The sequence below is a fragment of the Thamnophis sirtalis genome, unplaced genomic scaffold, assembly GCF_051295495.1.
Source record: "Thamnophis sirtalis isolate CommonGarterSnake01/CBP01778 unplaced genomic scaffold, rThaSir2_p1.2 scaffold_14, whole genome shotgun sequence".
Lineage (NCBI taxonomy): Eukaryota > Metazoa > Chordata > Lepidosauria > Squamata > Natricidae > Thamnophis > Thamnophis sirtalis.
This window is the reverse complement of record NW_028261394.1, coordinates 42682561-42702663: the sequence shown is the minus strand read 5'-3', so window position 1 is coordinate 42702663 and position 20103 is coordinate 42682561. Positions and strand designations below refer to the sequence as shown.

At 41.0% G+C, this 20103-nt stretch overlaps 1 protein-coding gene across 4 annotated transcripts in view; it reads left to right on the top strand.

The window, feature by feature from the left end:
- Positions 1–19423, top strand: part of LOC106550540 (nuclear receptor coactivator 5) — a 20102-nt gene extending 679 nt beyond the window's left edge. For 2 of the 4 annotated variants that reach the window (XM_087729526.1, XM_087729527.1), the window contains exons 2-12: positions 4099–4165; positions 7645–7677; positions 8303–8383; positions 8622–8704; positions 10382–10508; positions 13367–13566; positions 14123–14398; positions 15367–15585; positions 17171–17315; positions 17645–17704; positions 19088–19423. In XM_087729526.1, the coding sequence (XP_087585652.1) occupies positions 4107–4165; positions 7645–7677; positions 8303–8383; positions 8622–8704; positions 10382–10508; positions 13367–13566; positions 14123–14398; positions 15367–15585; positions 17171–17315; positions 17645–17657 (1236 nt within the window). In that variant the 5' untranslated portion in view covers positions 4099–4106 and the 3' untranslated portion in view covers positions 17658–17704; positions 19088–19423. The remainder of the gene's footprint in view (positions 1–4098; positions 4166–7644; positions 7678–8302; positions 8384–8621; positions 8705–10381; positions 10509–13366; positions 13567–14122; positions 14399–15366; positions 15586–17170; positions 17316–17644; positions 17705–19087) is intronic. The other 2 variants (XM_087729529.1, XM_087729528.1) reach the window with 2 other exon arrangements.
- The last annotated feature ends 680 nt before the right edge of the window (positions 19424–20103 follow it).

Sequence of the window (20103 nt, the reverse complement as noted above, 5' to 3'; positions counted from 1 at the left end):
ATACAAAAGAGTGTTTGTATAGGAATATGTAAAAAGAATGTGTGCATTTGTTCATGTATAGCAGTGGTTCCCAAACTTGGCAACTTTAAGACTTGTGGACTTCAACTCCTAGAATTCTCCAGCCAAGTTTGGGAACCACTGATGTATAGGGATATGTGTGTCTGTGTGTGTGTATAATATATATATACATACACACAGACATATACATACATACATACATACATATGAAAGAATGTGCGTAGGAATATGTAAAAAGAACGTGTGTCTGTGTGTGTGTGTTTATGTATAGGGATTATATATATATATATATATATATATATATATATATATATATATATATAAGGTTCGAATCCCAGTAAGGGTATGGCTAGCTGATGAGAGCTAAATAGCTTGAAATAGATCTATACTAGTCTCCCTTTATTTATTTATCAGCACAAATAAAAAAACATATATATATGCAGGTCTTGGCGTATTCGGGTTTTTTCTCATGTAAGATTGACAGTATCTTGGTGACGTTTCGACCAGGTCCCACTCGTCATCTTCAGGCTGGTGCCTTTGGCTTCGTGCTTGTGCGAGCAAAGCGTGATCGGAACTGCCATCTTTCTATAAATATAGGTGGGTGGGTGTGGAATGTTGGCTTTGTTGCTTTAAACGGATTGGTTGGCTGTGTTGTCACATCTTGATTGGTTGATGGAATTGATGTTTGGTGAGGGTGATTGGTGATGGCATCCTGTGTTGTTCTGGGTCCTGTGTCGGTTTTTGTGGCTGGGACTCGTTTGTTGACGAGGGCTGGTTTCCAGATGTCTGGTAGGCAGAGGAATTGTCACGTTTATTCATGTTGTGGGGGGTGTTTCTCTATTTCGATGGCTTCCATAATTATTCTCTTGTTGAAGTTTTGGAGAGTAATTTGGTTCCTTCAAAATCAGCTTCATTCAAATCAATCACAAGCACGAAGCCGAAGGCACCAGCCTTAAGATGACGAGTGGGACCTCGTCGAAACGTCGCCAAGATACTGTCAATCTTACATGGGAAAAGACACGAATACGCCAAGACCTGCATACCTGTACCCGTGAAAATCTACGAAAACATACATATACATATGTGTGTGTGTGTGTGTCTTTGTGTGTGTGTTTGGGTATAGGAATATATAGAAATGTGTTTATAGGAATATATAAAAAAGGAATGTTTGTGTGTGTGTGTGTGTGTGTTTATGTGTAGGAATATATTTAAAAAGAACGTGTGTGTTTGTGTGCCACTCTTGTCTGAGTCTCCATTCACTTTGTATGCCGTAGTTATTGAGTGAGTATGTGTGTATACATATAACATATTTGCTGAATATGTATGTCTGTATGTGTGCATATATCTCTCAAACTTCCTCTTTCTGCTATGTCTTCCAAGATGGACAGTGATTAAAATGTATATGTATTTATATGTTAGGATATGTATGTAGATAGCGTATTGGTACACACATGTACACTCAATAAATACGGTGTAGAAACTGTATGGAGAGTGCATACACATGATATATACATATATAGAGGGAGAGAGTTGGAGGGAGGACTAGCTAGGCTACATGTAAATGGAACAACAGAGAGGCATCTTGGACAAATAACTCAAATTTTAGTCTTTAATATATAGACTGATAGGTATAAATTGTAAAGATATAACTTTGTATTCTTTTGCTTTGTTTATGAGAGAAAATGTATTTGCTTAATTTTTTCTTATATTTCTTAATTTATCTGTCACGTTGTTTATCTCATTGTTGGTCTGATGTTATCTTGGAGTTAATCTGTATTGTTTACTTCATAGTTGTTATGTTATCTTGGAGTTAATCTGTATTGTTTACTTCATTCTGTTCTGATGTTATCTTGGAGTTAATCTGTATTTGGTTTAGTGGTTTAGTGGTTTATTAGCATTTGTAGGCCGCCCTTTTCCCTGAGGGGACTCAGGGCGGCTCACACAAAACCGGGAAGGGGGGGAATACAAACATTAAGATAACAACATATAGTAAAATAATAACCAACATACATTCATCATTCGGGCGGGGTAACTATCCTATCCCCAGGCCTGACGGGCGAGCCAGTTCTTCAAGGCTATGCGGAAGGCTTGGACGGTGGAGAGGGTACGAATCTCCACGGGGAGCTCGTTCCAAAGGGTCGGGGCTACTGCTGAGAAGGCCCTCCTCCTTGTAGTTGCCAGCCGACACTGGCTGGCCGATGGAATGCGGAGGAGGCCTAGTCTATGGGATCTTATAGGTCGCAGGGAAGTAATTGGCAGAAGGCGGTCTCTCAAGTATCCAGATCCACTGCCATGTAGGGCTTTATGGGTGATTAATAACACCTTGAAGCGCATCCGGAGATCGACAGGTAGCCAGCGCAGCTCGCGGAGGATAGGTGTTATGCGGGTGAATCGAGGTGCACCCGCAATCACTTGCGCGGCCGCGTTCTGCACTAACAATCTGTATTGTTTACTTCATAGTTGTTCTGATGTTATCTTGGAGTTAATCTGTATTGTTTACTTCATAGTTGTTATGTTATCTTGGAGTTAATTTGTATTGTTACTTCATTGTTGTTCTGATGTTATCTTGGAGTTAATCTATGCTCCTCTGGGTGCTAATTGCTGGTGGGGAAGCAATCAGCACCCAGAGGATCATAGATTAACTCCAAGATTAACACCAGACCAACAAGGGAATTAAAAATACCCCTGTCAAGAAACTGCCAAACAAGCCGATAGGAAACAGCCCAACTAAAGAACCTCTAAGACCAGCCCTTACCAACACTGACAAGGCAAGCCACAGGAATATAAACTGAAAGCAAACTCCTTACCTGCGGATGTTACCTAGTTTGGGTAATGAGATATCTGCATGAAGACAAACAAACTCACAGAGAGCCCCCAGGAGCCCCCAAAATGTAATCTGCATTGCTGTAGGCTCTCATTCCATGGAAAAATATAGACTGATAGAAACTCAACTAGAGGATTAATGATTTCCCATCCCCATTTTCATTATAATCTGCCTTTATTGCTATATTTAATGGGATTGTATTATGCATTTATAGTAGGAAAAGGAATGCTCTAAGCAGCTTGAAAATCCTGTGTTGAGAAGCTGAGGACATTTTTTTGGTATAAAGACTTTTAGCAATAAATAAATCAACTTAATTGAATCTTCACATGTAGAATTATGCACCTGACACCTCACCTTGTGTTTGTGCAAAACCTTCAAAATATTCTCACCATGTCATCTTTATTTACACTTCATTGTATTTTTCCACTAGTATATATAATTACGTTGAACAGGTAGTCTATAATTATATATATGGTTGTGGCAAAATTCTCTAGTGAAACATATTGCGTTTGTGATGTTCCTGATCTGATGTCCTTTATCTGCGCTCTAGACTCAGTGAGATGGAAGCAAGTGAAGTTTGCTGCACATTCATCTATTTTGGGGGTTACAGTAACTCCAAGAATATTTAGCACAAGGGATATTATGGCTTCTGAGCAGAGCAAACAACCTTTCCAAATATATCGAGCTAGGAGTACACCATAAGGGAAAGGGAAAAATATAATTTACCTGTCGCATCAGCCTTGTAATTATGCCCTCAAAAATTAATAACCTGGTACAAAAACAAAAAAAGTGGCAGACAGAAATGGAGAATTCTACCTGATGTCCCCCAGTTGTTTTAGGCTTTATGACCCAGACAAAGAATTTTAGAAATGGTAGTGTGAGATATGTAGAAGGCACCAGATTTCTTATCTCTCCTGTGGGAAATCCTTTCTTGTAAAAAATGTTCATTATGGACAAGCCCATTTAATCCTATACTCTTGGAGTTTGGCATTCTACCATAACAACGTAAGGGCAATCAAGAGGAAGTATTTAAAGTATTTGTATCCAACTAACGTGTTACTTTCATGAAGCAAAGCAACATTTTTAAGGGACTCAAATGCTTTCACTTCTTAACTTTTTCATTTTTTAAAGTAACGCATTAGTTTTGAAAAAACAGCAACTTGCTTATTACTCTGAATGTTTTCAGATGTAAATTTTCTTCTGGAAATATTTTTAAACTTTTTTTTTAATAACAAGATTTTCTTTTTTAAATTTAGAAAGTAAAATGTCTTCATGGCCCAAAGTAACCCCAGATCAAGCACAAACACCCGATCCTGAAAAAAGGTAAAAACACAAAGATCCATACTATTTCCTCTGTTTTTTTTAAAAAAAAATCTCAATCCCTCTCTCTGTGTGTCTCTCCCTCCCTCCCTCCCTCCCCCCTCTCTCTTTCTTAAATTTATATATTTACAATATATACATTTCAGCTCAGAAGTTTAACTCTTAAATCTTCATTTAAAAATTGCAACCTATACTTGATGGCTACAAACTAAATACTGTACATGGATCTTTGCATTTAGTAATGTAACACATAATCTGACTTAAACCATTGAAAATTCTGTGTGAAATTTAGCATTTTACATTTGAATTGTTATCCCGGTTTCCTCCTTTAGTATGGTTAATGGCTAGATTTGCTGCTAATGGCATGCTCATTCACAGCTAATCCTAACATTATCTGTGTGCTTATGTGTTACATATTTGCTCTTTGTTTTTCGGTTCACGTGAATAAATACATAAACCAGAAATTGTGCATCACATCTAAACCTATCCTCTTAGTTTACTTGCTTGCTTGTTTGTTTATTTATTCATTCAATTTGTATTGCTGCCAATCTCAACAAATTATTCTGGGCTTGCTGTTCCCAAGCAAGCTGGTATTTCTAATTTGGTACCAACACTTGGCTTACACTTTTGTTTTTCAATCCGGATTCCAGTTCAGCTGAATCAAGAGTTATCAAAGAATTGTGTTGCTGTGTTGTGTCCCACTCTTCATGACCCTATGGATTATAGCACTCCAGGCAGTGGTGGGATTCAAATAAGTTAACAACCAGTTCTCTGTCCTAATGACCAGCTGGGTAGGCGGGGCTCGATGGTCATGTGACCGTGTGGGTATGGCTGCCTTAACATCACTCAGGTCAATGGGCGCTTCACCTTAGCTGCTACGATGTAATAAGGGTAACTGGAGAGGCAGTTTCTGTAAGCAGGGCAATAAAGATGAGGCTAGAAACAACACCAGAATGTTTCCTTCCTGCCTTCCTTACAGGATTAGCCCTGTAAAGTGGGGAAAAACAAAATGAGATTTCTTCCAACAACCAGTTCTCTGAACTACTTAGAAAGTTAACAACCGGTTCTCCCAAATAGGTGCGAACTGGCTGAATCCCACCTCATCCTCCAGTGTCTCCTGGAGTTTGTCCAAATTCATGTTCATTGGGTCAATGATACTAACCATCTCTTCCTGTCCTTTTCCTTTTGCCTTCAATCTTTCCTAAAATCAAAGTCTTTTCCAATGTATCTTCTCATTTGGTGGCCCCGGTATTTAAGTTCCAGTATCTGTTCTGTTGCTTACCAATAACAAAACCTTTAGCAACAAAACACCGGAGAAAATGACAGCAGGTTGTTTTTTTTAAACCAGTGACACTCAATTCAAGAGTTCTCAAGAATTATGTTTGAGATAAAGTTAGAGGAGAATTTCTGTAAGTTGCCTTGAGCTTTTATAGAACAGGTGAGATGCAAATGCAATAAATAACACAATCAAAATGTTTGGCAGGGAAACGGTTTCAAAGCAATATGGCCACCTAGCTAATTAATCTGGCTGCCTCATTAAGTCAGATTGTTGTTTACACTGATGGGCAGCAGCTGTCTTAGTTTTTAGCCATGTCTTTTTTCTCCCCAGAATTTCTGAAAATGGCAGATTTTGACCCTGAAACATTTATATGCCAAGATACCCAGATTTACAGAAATTACCTGGGGTCTATAGCTACTGTCTATAGGTTGAAATTTTCATATCATAATATGATATGAATATAATATGGAAAAATAGGTGCTAGGACTACCTATAGTAATATATATCTAGTTTAAAGTTTGGCAAAAGTTATGTTTGCTTTTATGGAATATTTCTTGGCTACTACTTCATCTACAGGTTCTCTACAATGTCAGGTCTAGATTGTTTCTACCCCAATTACTGGTAGTCCTCAACTTACAATAGCTTGCTTAGTGACCATTCAAAGTTACAATGGCACTGGGGAAAAAGTGACATTTTTCACATTCATGACCGTTGCGGCATCCCCATGGTCACGTGATTTCCATTTGGATGTTTGACGATTGACTCACGTTTATGACCGTTGCAGGGTCCCGGGGACATACGATCCACTTTTACGACCTTCTGACAAGCAAAGTCAATGGGGAAACCAGATTCGCTTAACAAACGTGTGACTAATTTAACAACCCCAGTGATCCCCTTAACAAATGTGCCAAGAAAAGTCGTCGAATTGGGCAAAATTGCTTCTCACTTCGCAACATAAATTTTGGACTCCATTATAGTCATACGTTGAGGACTTACCTGTAAAATAGGAATGATTTGGTTTTTTTTAGAGTGAAGCAGTGGTAGTCAACCTGGTCCCTACCGCCCACTAGTGGGCGTTCCAGCTTTCATGGTGGGCGGTAGGGATTTGCTATAACTCTTCCCTACTTTATAAATCACCATTACTGTGGAACCGGTGGGCGGTTAGAAAATTTTACTAACAGATACAAAAGTGGGCGGTAGGTATAAAAAGGTTGACTGCCCCTGGGGTAAAGAATTCAAACTCTACGTAGCTCCACAAAAGTGTCTGGCTGTAATAAGCTCAATCCTGGGTTTTGTGCTTGCATCTTTGTTGGCATTTACACCCTTCAGATCTCACTCAAAGGTTTAATGTGCTGCATCTCGTATTCTTATAGTTAATCAGTGCAACCAAATTCAGTTTTTATCTGCGCCTAAGAAATAGTTAACAGTAAATGAGGCAAGACCAGACAGCTGTTGTCCTTATGCTGCCTTTGCTCCTTGACAGATCTTTCCAGACTCTACATCTGCCAGCCAGTTTGAAGTAGGGTGGGTGGGTGTTGTGTGTGTTTTGTTTTAATTGGTTTCTCTCTCCGTATCTCAGTGGGTCCAAAGGCAGCAACTTAAGCAAAGAAATGTTTAGAATAATTAGATTGTTTAGCTGATCCGAAAGGAGGGAAAATTTGGCAGAACAAAAACCTCCGTTATCTGTTGTATGGCTTTGAGATTTAAAAAATACTGCTTGGCATTGGGTTTAAAGGAATTAAATCACTCTGCAATTTTCATCATCGCTCCAGCTTATTTTTTTTGTTCTTTTAATGCTCTAAGTCCTTTCTTAAGCCTTTGCAAGTTTAGCCTGTCCATTTTTGTTTGATCCAATGTCACCAAACTCCAAATGGCTTTGGGTGGTTCACTATATATCAAAACAATATTTTAAAAAACCCATGTAGCCAAAACAGAGAAGAGCAAAACCAGCCTCATCACCCGTTTTGAGACATTCCACTGTGTTCTACCTGGGTCTGTCCTTAAAGACCACTCAGAAATGGTAGCTGGTCCATCAACTGGCAGCATGAGATCTTACAGGTGTACCTCACGATGCCCAGGTTCAGTCTGTCTTAAACCTTTTTAAGATACAGTTCACATTCAGAGAAAAATCAGTACTTTAAACAATGATGTTGACTACTTTTATCTTTAGTATAAATTAATTATTTTTTCTTTTGGGGTCCAGGCAGAGACCGGGGTGGATTCCTCGACTTCTGGAGTAAGTAATTATATTAACATTTCTACGGTTGATTGAAAGCCAGATCTGCCCATAACAGCATAATAAGGTTCTTGGGTGGGTCAGTAGATGGATGGATACAGACAGAGAGACAGAAGAGATAGATGGATGAATGGATAGATACAGACAGACAGACAGACAGACAGACAGATGGAGGGATAGATAGATAGATAGATAGATAGATAGATAGATAGATAGATAGATAGATAGATAGATATGACAGATCTTTTCTTTGTAATATATCTACCACTTCACGCCATGCCCTTGTCCCCCATTTGTCATATTTCTTCTGTTAGCATGGCCTGTAATAACAAAGAGTTCTTCCATGCAGTGATGTTGGATGCTCCCAGGTCATCCCAGTTCTCTAGGGATTTGCTGAAATTGGAATGCTGGGATCTTTGTTAATTCTGAATTGACGGCGATGACATAGAGCTGTTTCGGATGTCTCCCATCAATGTTGCGCCCGATAACAGATGTTTCAGATCTTCTTCTGCAGGGTCTAAAAGTGGATTCCAAACCTCCCATGTCTTGGCATTATGTAGTTCAAAAGTTGTTTATGCTCAAATTCTTTTGGCAATCCTTAACACGCATTCCTTGCTCCTTCTAGCATAAATCCTTACAAATCCATTCAGAAGAGTTCTTACTCTCCCCCTGATGGTTATCCGAAGGATCATGAGGATGGTAACAGGTGAGAAGGATTTTTTTTCCCCTTCCAAGTTTGCTTCGGTTATAACCTGAAGCAAAGGCACAGGACGAATAATAATGGATGGAATCAAATAATTATGTATTTATTCTGCACTCCTGAAATAATGCAGCTCCACGCCTTTTTTTTTAATGTAAGCCAGTTCTTAGCGTTTGTTCAACTTGAGGTTTGTGATATTTTGCTTAAGAGTTTACACTAGTTCTTGTGTGTTTTTGGCTTAAAGCTTTGAGGAACTTTTTGGGCAGCAGTATCATCCATCAGCAGAGAATGAAGATAATTATGAGAGGCACCAGTACCCTCAGAAAGGTGAGAGTTACTTGAAATCAAAGCTACACTAAGAATGTGCTTGCTCCTCCAAATTCCTTTCGCTTCAGTTTTGCATTGCAGTCCCATTGGGTTCTCTTGACGGTTAAAGAAATATCAGAAGTATTTGCTTCCAAGTGGAGTTTTCTTTAGTAAAGTGTTATTGACACAAATGGGGTAGAGCTACAAGAACTGCAACCACTGAACATTTTTCTGTTTAGTACCAATTTATCCCAAACACATCGTGACCCGACAAAAGGGCGAATGACAAAACCGCGCCCGACTAAACCGCGTCGCTAAAACTGCGATGTCATCAACACGCCGACAACAGCGCGGCGACAGAAGGGCGCTTTACAACAGGGCGGAGACAGAAAGCTGATTTAACTTAAGGTAAGGGTTAGGTTTAGGGTTAGCGTTACGTTTAGGGTTAGGGTTAGGGTTAGGTTAAGGGTTAGGTGTAGGGTTATGTTTAGGGTTAGGTTTAGGGTTAGGTTTAGTTTTACAGCGCGCTTCTGTCGCCGCGCTGTTGTCGGCATGATTCAGCGCTCATTCGTCGGAGCGCTTTAGAACATGCGGTTTTGTCACCGCGGTTTAGTCGGGCGCCCTTTTGTCGGTGAACCCAAACACATAGCTTTCCCATAGGGAGACAGGTCTTTTCTGTGGAGTCCTTAGTGCTTGGTTGTTTGCTTAAGGTCATTTCAGTACCCAACTTGGTAACATCATCAGTGCTGGTGAGCGTGGAGTTTGCTCCCTGTTTATATACAGTGGCTTGCCCTGCCAGTGTTGGTGGGAGTGTGGCTTTCCTCTTGGCAGATCTATAGTATATCACAGAAGTGAGTACACCCCCTCACATTTTATAAATATTTAAGCATATGTTTTCATGTGACAACACTGAAGACATGACACTTGGCTACAATGTAAATTAGTGAGTATACAGCTTGTACAACAATGTAAATGTACTGTCCCCTCAAAATAACGCAACATGCAGCCATTAATGTCCAAACTGCTGGCAAGATATGCTTAAATATTTACAAAATGTGAGTGGGTGTACTCCTGTGATATATTCTATATCTATCTATCTATCTATCTATCTATCAATCTATCTATCTATCATCTATCTATCTATCATCTATCTATCTATCTATCTATCTATCTATCTATCTATCATCTACCTACCTACCTACCTATCTATCTATCATCTATCTATCTATCTATCTATCTATCTATCTATCTATCTATCATCTACCTATCTATCTATCTATCTATCTATCTATCTATCTATCATCTACCTACCTACCTACCTACCTATCTATCTATCTATCTATCATCTACCTACCTACCTACCTACCTACCTACCTACCTACCTACCTACCTACCTATCTATCTATCTATCTATCTATCTATCTATCTATCTATCTATCTATCTATCTATCTATCTATCTATGATCAATTAGAGTTCAGCCCATTTAGAGTTTCTGCAGAAGTTTCCCCATGTTTTCCATCTTAAAATGGTGAGAAATTATGACAACAGAATATGTTGGTTGAAACTTGCCTCCCCCAGACCAATTTTAAAAAACAAGGTGTGTCCCCCCTCTAATCTGTCTTCTCTCTCTCTCCCTCCATCCCTCCCTCCCTCCCTATTATCTCTTCCTCAATCTGATTATCTGCTTATATGTTTAGATGACAGCAACGCCAAGGATGCTCATCGCGATAAATTGTACCTGCAGTTTTACCAGCAGATAGAGAAGGAATACAACAGAGAGAGACCTTCGGACTGTGTCATCGTTTCCATCAGCAAGGATCAAGCGTAGGTCTTTTTTTTTTTTAAAAAAAAAAAGGATGCAGTTCCTGATGCTTCACTGAACTTTGAGCGAACAGTTCCCCATTTAATTTCACTTTTAGCAATACGGTGAACTCTTTTTAGAAGTCTTGATTTTCCTGTTTTGTTTCTGGAGTGACAAAAGAGCCAGGATGGCGGTACATGTCTGTACTGCATGACTGAGCAACCAAAATATATCTCTAAATGTAGCATCGTCATTTGCATGGAGAAAAGTTTCCTCCACTCCACCGCGTTCTTCTTATAAACGCCTGTTATTAGCACTGTCCCAGAATAAGTCTCTAGAGCAAAGGTGGGTCAATTAGGGCACCTTTGCGACCTGTGGACTTTTAACTCCCAGAATTCCTGAGCCAGCACATCACCTGTGAGTTTTCCTGCCCGTCCACATCCATTTAAATCACGATCTGCCTCTCCTATTTGCCTATGAAATATTCTTCTTACTGCTCGTACATATGGATTATCATTTGGTGTTTTTTTTAAAAAAAAAACATTTGAATGCTGTCCCTTGTTCTTCTTTGCCCAGGTATAACTTGAATATCAACAGAAGTAGTATGGGTAGTGGTACTGAGCATTCTTTAAGATGAAAATTTGTGGTTAATCTCTGCCCATAAATGAATCCAATCGAAAAAGTGTAATTTTGATGTTGGCCCTATAGAAATTTACAATAATTAGCCACAGCATCAGCCCTCCGTTCCTTTCAGTTGATTTTGAATGCCATGAAATTCACCGAGGGTCATTAAATTCGGCGTTCGGTATCAAGCGTTTCATCTTGATACTTAAAATAACTATTATTATTTCTCTTACCCAGTTCCTGGGGGAAAATGGCCCCCATAATTTGCAGATTTTCACACAAAAGTGCTTAGCATCTCTAAAACGCTTTGAGGAAAAAAAAAAAAAACCCTTGAAGATTTTCCAATATAAAAACACACGTCAGTTAAAATCAAACGTGCTACCTCCAACTTTGCTTAACCTCGAATCTTTTCCCTTCCAATTCTTGTAGCATGACCTTAACCAGGACTTCTTAATTTCCCTTCTCACTGTTCTCCAGTTCTCCGCACAACATCAAGTACATGATCAATGGTAAATAGCAGTCATCGCCAAAACGACACCTGAAGACTGCACTGTTTTTCTGGCAAAAAAACATTTCCGTCATCTTTTCCGAGTTTCCCATCCAATTAAAGTGGGAATTAAAAAAAAAAAAAACCCTGCCTTTTCATCTGTTTGCTCTTGTCACAGCAAGCGTGCTAGATAAACTGGAGACGGTGATTGTTCATCTCAGGCTAAACTTTTTCACGCAGTCTTCAGAGCTCCTTTGCCCACCTTCTCTTTCTGGTTCTATAAACATCACCACTAAATGTTTGTCCATAATTAATCTCACGTGTTCGTATCCTCAGATGAGATGTTAATGCTGCTGTTTAAAATATTCTCATCTCCCTAGAATAAGTTTTGAGAATAAAACTGGCTTCGGCAAAATACAAAAAGTGGCTTTTTTCACTCCCGGTTTTTAAAAAAAAAAATCTTTCTTATTCCAGAAAGGGCCTATTAAAACATGGCTATGACGCATAGGTAAAATTGCCAGTTACTTGAAATGGTTGACTGCCATTTAGATAAATTAGATCTAATTACATAAATTTGGGCATCTGTGCCTATGGAATTTTCCATAAAGTAAAATTGCAGCCTCAAAAGAAATTTGAGTTTCTGTCCAGAAAGAACATGGAATGACCCGTAATGAAAGCCTGGTTGAATTAAGCCATTCTGTAAAAGTGCCAGTACATGTAAAGCATTTATAAAATCTAAATAAGGTGCTCGTTTTAAAAAAAATTGCTTTGCAGTGGAGTATCTGCTCCTTCACATCTGTTTACTTTTAAACTATTTCAAATCTGAGAAAAGAAACCAGAGGTCCGTTGGGCTGTTCTTTGAGACTCCCAATTGCCATTATTAAATAATTTCCACGTGTGCATATTTCTAAAGATCACTTTAGATTCCAAAATCTCATTTGCGTATGTTAACCAAATATTTCACAAGCAGTTTCTCATAGATACACACCTGAGGTTGCCTTGGAATTGGTGTTGAAATGGAAGCAACTTAAACGTTCTATGTCCTTATGCAATTCAATCACCCCAAAGTGTTTGCGAGACTTAAACCCAGGTAGCTACAATCCAGTCCAGTTAAGCGAGCTTAACTTATGTGGAAATTCATTTAAACAAGGGCTTCACCAGTCAGTTTGATAATAGTGGGAGAATTTTGTGTTTCCCACCAAGGAAGTTTAGCCCCAAACCTCTATACCTATAATACGGAAATGTAGATGTAGAGACCTGCTTTTTCCAGCCTGTCACTCTCCAGAATTCTCAATCAACTCTGAGAATCATATCTAGAGGATGCCCTATTGATGAACATCACTGTCTGCAGAGGTCAAAGTCTAAAATCATAAATTGTAGGAGACTCATAAATCATAGGACACTGTGTGACCCAATCAGCTTTCCTTTTTTTGCTACAGATTTAACCTCAACTTTTCTGTAAGCATTTCAGATAGGAATTGTATAGCCCACATAGAGGTTCTTCTCTGTATGCCTAGACATTTTATGAGTGCTTAAATCTACATTTCATAAAGCAAGGACCCCTCTGTTTCAGAATGACTTTACAGAAAAGCACACCATTAAATCTTATCTCAATATATTCAATGAATTTTCTTGCCCGCACAAAAAATATATGACCCCCTTACTCAGGACGCTGGCACTAATAATATATTTTCTGAATTACTTGTAAAATAACCTACTTCTTTGTTTTTTTTTTTCTTTTTCTTTTCTTTGTTTGTTTTTTCCTTCAAGGGAATATTCAACAGCCATAGGCCATCGGTTGCAGGATCATGGCCTTGTGGTGGAAATGATATACCTTACTTCTGAATCAGGTCTCACACGTGCCCTCCAAGAAGTTAAAAACGATGGTTCTCCATTTTGCGTTCTTGTTGAACCATCTAATGTAACACTTTCCTCATGCACCGTAATCATGCTTCATCAGACTATCAAAAGTAAGTTTAGCTTACCTTAAGAAACTGGTCCCCGTTCAGAAAATGCTCTCTCTAGATCCATCCCTCCTCATATTAAAACACATCCAAACCATCCTCTTTGAGACATGATTGAGCCGTAAAATAATGGATTAAGAATTCATAGCCGCACACCGCTACCGCACCTAACAAAATGTACTTCATCCCGAAATTTTACCTTTTGTAAGAACAAACTGTTTGTAGTGGCCCTTTTTTTCCTTGCATTTAAAAGGAACACGACAACCTCACTTACATCTCAAAACTCTATTCCTCTTTCCAGAGGTGTGTTTTATAAAACTAGTCCCACTCAGGAAATTAATTCAACACACAAAGCAGCTTCGAGTTGAGTCACCCACGGCATGTCATAGAAACAGGCGTGTTTTGTGTTGAATCTTGGCCGTAACCACGTTCAGTTAAAAGTTTGGCGTCCGAAGGTCGCTTCGGTGGAAGGACGCGGCGGTTTTATGTTTGGGTTTTTGTTTTTCTGGGGGGGGCTCTGGATGTGATTTTTTAAAAAGCAAGGTGTCTCTCTTCTCTGTAGTCCACCGTAATATGCCCATGGAAGATGCCCTGGCTCTGATAGCTAAAGAGTTTGAGGAAATTTTTGCAGAGCATGAACAACAGCAGCGCACAGAGATTTCCCACAAAGCAGCTGATCTGGCGGATGGCTTTCTAGAGCGGGAGCTTTATGAGAGCTACCATGTGCCTCTAGGCATTAGAAACCTCCTCTTTCTGTTAAGTGAGGGAAAGCATTTGTATATGGAAGAATTGAACACAATAAGTGACTACCTGAAGACCAGGAGAAATAAGCTTGAAGGTATTCATGTTTCCCCCCAATCCCTCTTTTCTTCCTCGACAGTAACCTCTAAATCCCACCCACAATCTCAAAATAAGCTTGGGGGGAGGGGGGGAAATCCCATCCTCCCTCAAACCGGGGTTGGGGGGGGCGGAATCCACACTTCGTGCATGAACGGTTAAAAACGAGACTTTCTGGAGAAGGGCTGCAGCTTAATCGCCCGTAATTTGTGGGTAACGGCTCTGCCTCTAGGAAGCGGGGTGGCCACTTAAAAGATTCCCTGCATCTGTCCCCAGCTCATCTTTATCCCAGATTCCTTAACATTTCTCCTTTCTTTCCGCCTTCAAATAAAGTCCCTTCCAGGTGAGTAGGGAACTTGTCATCCCTATTCGCGGGGCATTGGGAGAAATGCCGCCTGTCCCGAGTGCATGGGATATATGGCTCTTTAGGGCAAAAATGTTGTCCACTCTATTGTGGCTCAGATTGGAGAGCCTCTCCCCCACTTTAGGAGACCACGAAGCACCCTACTTGATGAGCCCCAAATTTGCCCCACGCCCCCCTACAAAAAAAGTTGCTTTCATCCGGCTGTCATAATAAAAGAGTAAACTCCCCCCCCTTCTTCGCCTCTGTACCGCCGTCCGATAAGTCACATTTCACATGGCGAAAGGCCATTGCGAGGTATAATTAGAGCAAGTGGGAAAAAAATATGTAACACTCGCGGGGGAAAAAAAGACACCCTAACTGCTTTCTATGATAAAAGCCAATAACACTACCAACGTACTACTTCAAATCACTTCCGTGACTCCTATAAAAACGACTTTCCCATCTCACGTCCTTAAAATTTCCTAAGCCGCCGTATCCCTGCGTAAATGGACTGGCTGAAAAAAAAAAAGGACATTAAAATAAGGCAGCCGGGCTGACTCCTTGGCTAGCGGCAAGTCTTGCTAATCGATTGTTTCCTTGGTAACTTTTGGGCTGTCCTAATCCAGGTTTTGTTGCAGAAACGAATGCTTTAGCCGCCGCAGGTGAAGACAGCGAGTATCCAAATGCCAGGCCGAGTGGGAGCGCTCTCCCCCCGACGCTAAGCAAGCCGCCCCCTCTGCTGCCAACCCCTGGCCGAACTCCTGCCTTAGGGCCGTCTGCTGCGCCCCCGCCTAAGCCGGCTTTGTTGGGCAAAAGACCGCTGGGGGCTCTTCTTCCCACTCCAGGTTGGTCCATCAAAATAGAACATTATAGTGGTGGCATGGAAGAAGACCGTTGTTGTTTCGGGAGTTTAGTGACCTATTTGGTTTTATCCAATTAAATATCCTTGTCCTAAGGCTATTAACCCATGTAGAAGGGCTGTGTAATATTATCCTTCTCATCTTTCCTATTACCTTTTCCTATTTGTATCTTATGATTTATCACTTTGTTGTTTGTATGTGTGCTGAGAGTTTATGCAGCGGAGACAAATTCCTTATATTTCCAATCACACTTGGCCAATAAAGAACTATTCTGTTCTACTCTACTCTATTATGCTATTCTATTCCATGATTCTACTCTACTCTGCTGTTCTGTTCTATTCTATTCCATGATTCTACTGTACTCTAATCTGCTCTGGTCTGTTATGCTATTCTATTCCATGATTCTACTCTACTCTGCTGTTCTGTTATGTTCTATTCCATTCCATTCCATGATTCTACTGTAATCTGCTCTGCTCTATTATGCTATTCTATTCCATGATTTTACTCTACTCTGCTGTTACGTTCTGTTCTATTCCATTCCATGATTCTACTGTAATCTGCTCTGCTCTATTATGCTATTCTATTCTATTCCATGATTCTACTCTACTCTGCTGTTATGTTCTGTTCTATTCCATTCCATGATTCTACTGTACTCTAATCTGCTCTGCTCTATTATGCTATGCTATTCTATTCTATTCCATGATTCTATTCTAATTATTCCACTCGATTCTCCTTCGTACTAAGAAAAATGTAAATGTTTAGAGCTAATTTTCTTGTTTGCTAAATAGTGGTTAAGACACCTGGACCAGAAAGCAGGAGACTGGGAATTCTAGTCCCTCCTTAGGTATGAAAGTCAGCTGGGTGACTTTGGGCCTGTCACTCATTCTCACCCGACCTATCTCACAGGGTGGTTGCAGTGTGGAGAAGAGGAGGAGGAGGAGGAGGAGGAGGAGGAAGGCATGCTGGATATGTTCGCCACCTTGTGTCACTTGTAATAAAAATAATAAAAAGAACTCACTATATTATTCCTTATGGGAAACATTCGGTTGGTTCTCATCACGCCTCCCAGAAGGAGTTAACAATGAATACTGAGTTACCACTGTATCAGAACCAGTTAACAATGAGTATGTCAGGTTTCCAAGTAATACACCCATAACAAACAGAACTCCAAGGCAGGTGGATTTCTCAAAAGAACAGTTTTATTGGATCTATCATATTGGCACAGGCTGGTGAAAACCGACTAAAGATTCCCGCGGTTTTCACCTAATTGAAAGTTTTCTCAAACAAACAGTCACGTGGTCCAATCAGGGTGCTGTCCAATTGCTTTGTAACATCACTCCTCCTCCTCCTCTCTTCAGCCACCTGTTGGAATGTCCTTGGTTCCCAAGGGAAAGTGTTTTGTTTTGGCTACAAACGCCCAGCTTTCTCTTATTTCCTCCTCCCTAACCCTCATCTCCATTGTGGCAACACTGAAGCCTCAAAGATGGCCTCGGTCAGGCCAACTTCAGAGTTGACAAGAGTACTGAGGTACCACGTTATCAAAATCCTCTTTTCTGTTTTTCCTCCAAAGCAGTGCTGCCTGGGCCGCAGGGGAAACCTCCCCCTCTTCTCACCAAGGTCATCAAAAGGCCGATGCATGTAGCTCCTCCACATCTCCCCGCAAAGCGACCACTGCTCGGGGGCAGACCTGGCCTGCTACCTACACCTACCTACAGGTGAGAGCTGGATGATGCTTCATGCCTAAGTCTGAAAGAAGATAGTGTTGTTGTTGTTGTCTTCCCCCCATTAGTGGCTGTTTCCTCCATTCCTTTCGGTCTGGAGCTGCGTAGTAACAAGGGGCAGCAGGCTGGACCTCCATTTTGCCATCCATCATTTGGCGAGGAAAGCTTCGGAAAGCCAACTGGTTTTGAAGTAGCTGACCCTTAGCAATTTTTTAAAAAAGAGAGCCATCCCATAACCCCACCCCCATCTGCCGGTGTTTTTGAATGCTTCACTTTCCCAACTCCATGGTGCTTTTAGTTCTCTTTCCTCACCTCCCCTGCAGACTTCCCAGGTGAGACTGACTTCAACTCTGTGGCTGGATTAACCCCTGAACTTCGTCAAGGTTGGTTGAGTCCTCCCTAATCCCTGGGTTCCCCATCAGGCTAAGCAATAAGCCCTAGTTATAATAATATATTGTAGTTTGTAGTTTTATTGTAGTTTTATTAGAATTTGTAGGCCGCCCTTTTCCCTGAGGGGACTCAGGGCGGCTCACATAAAACTAGGAAGGGGGGGAATACAAACAACAAAATAGAGACATATAATAAAATAGTAGGCAACATGCATTCATCATTCGGGAGGGGCTACTATCTTTATCCCCAGGCCTGACGGGCGAGCCAGTTCTACAAGGCTATGCGGAAGGCCTGGACGGTGGAGAGGGTACGAATCTCCACGGGGAGGTCGTTCCAAAGGGCCGGGGCTACTGCTGAAAAGGCCCTCCTCCTTGTAGTTGCCAGCCGACACTGGCTGGCCGATGGGATACGGAGGAGGCCTAATCTATGAGATCTTATCGGTCGTAGGGATGTAATTGGCAGAAGGCGGTCTCTCAAGTATCCAGATCCACTGCCATGTAGGGCTTTATGGGTGATTAATAGCACCTTGAAGCGCATCCGGAGATCAACAGGTAGCCAGCGCAGCTCGCGGAGGATAGGTGTTATGCGGGTGAATCGAGGTGCACCCGCAATCACTCGCGCGGCTGCGTTCTGCACTAGCTGAAGTCGCCGGATGCTCTTCAAGGGCAGCCCCATGTAGAGCACATTGCAGTATTCCAGCCTAGAGATCACAAGGGCCCGAGTGACTGTTGTGAGAGCCTCCCGATTCAGGTAGGGCCGCAACTGGCGCACCAGGCGAACCTGGGCGAATGCCCCCCTGGTCACAGCCGTTAGGTGGTGTATAAATATATGTATAAACTGGGTTCAGGTGGTACGTCCTCTTGTGGCGTAGCTAACAGGACGAGCCTGGTTAGTCGATACACTTTTCCCAACTTTTGCGGCTTGCCCCAGTTGAAATGAGACTTGTGAGTTCAGCAGGAAAGCTGGCTGGGTGACTTTGGGCCAATCACCAGGAGACAGAGAGTTCTAGTCCTGCCTTAGGCAAAGACTTTGGGCCAATCACCAGAAGCCGGTCGGGTGACTGAGACAGTCTACCTCACAGGGATGTTGTTGCGGGGAAAATAGCAGGAAAGAGTTAATAACTCTGCTCGCCACCTCAAATTTATAAAAATAACAAAACCTGGATTATAAATAAATAAATAAGAATGCTCTATGGGCAAAACAGAGATGCAGAAAACGAAGAGTCGTTTTATTCTATCTGCAATAATAAGCCAAAATAATATTTTTTCCCGTCTCTTTAGAAGCGTAAGAGCACCACACCCTAAAGCCAGCCAGCTTCTGTTTGAAGGCGCTAAACATGGGAAGAAGTATCAATCTTGCTGTTCTTCTTTTCACAGATGCTCAGCCAAGATCCACCCATCATCCATGGGCCTTTAAGCCAACGTTCCTGACTTGAGACGATGCCTGAACTAATTAAGGAACTAAATAAAGAGTTGTCCTAGGTGGCAGCATTTCTCTTTTAAGATCCAGCCGAGTTTGACAAATGTATGTTCCCACTCCCGGCCGCATCAAATGCATCTTATTTTCTGTTGTACACATTCCTAAGAACAACCTCTTTTTTTTTTACTTTAACACAACATAGATGTTTGTAGACAATGGATATTGTAGATTTCCAATGTTAACCTGTTCTCTAAAATCAATGTTGTTCAAAATAAATGACTTATTTCCACAGACCCCCCCCCCTTCCGATTTCTTTGCAATTCACACACCGCTTAAGCAATGATGATTGTTCAGCCATTGCAACGCTTTTTTGTTGACTGTGCCAGAGTTAAGTATAAACCACAACACGCACAAGGCCAAAGTTGCACATTAAGCCCTACATAAGCAAGCTAGGTATTAGTATTAGTATTTGGTTTATTTGTATGCCGCCCTTCTCCAGGTGCGTAACATAATGTTCCAAATTTGTTTCTTGATGTCAGTTGCTTCTCAAATCAAGCCGAATTTAAATAGTCCAAATCATCTTGGTGATTTATTGTTGCATAGGAGAGCAACAATAACTTATTTGAACACTTTCCACTGTGCTTAAAAAAGATGGGAGTGGTTCTTACACAGATTTACAGGTAAGGATGCACTTCCCAAAATTCTAAATCCCATTATTATTATCCTTATGGTACAGGTAGTCTTTGACTTATGACCATAATTGAGGCCCACATTTCTGTTGCAAAGGGAGACATTGGTTAGGTGAGTTTTGTCCCATTTCTACGACCTTTCTTGCCACGAGGAATCACTGCAGTTGTTAAGTTAGTGACACTGTTGTTAAGTGGATCTTGGCTTTCCCATTGACTTTGTGGTCGAAGGGTCGCAAAACGGGATCAAGGGACCCCCCCGGGGGACACTGCAAAAATAAATAACA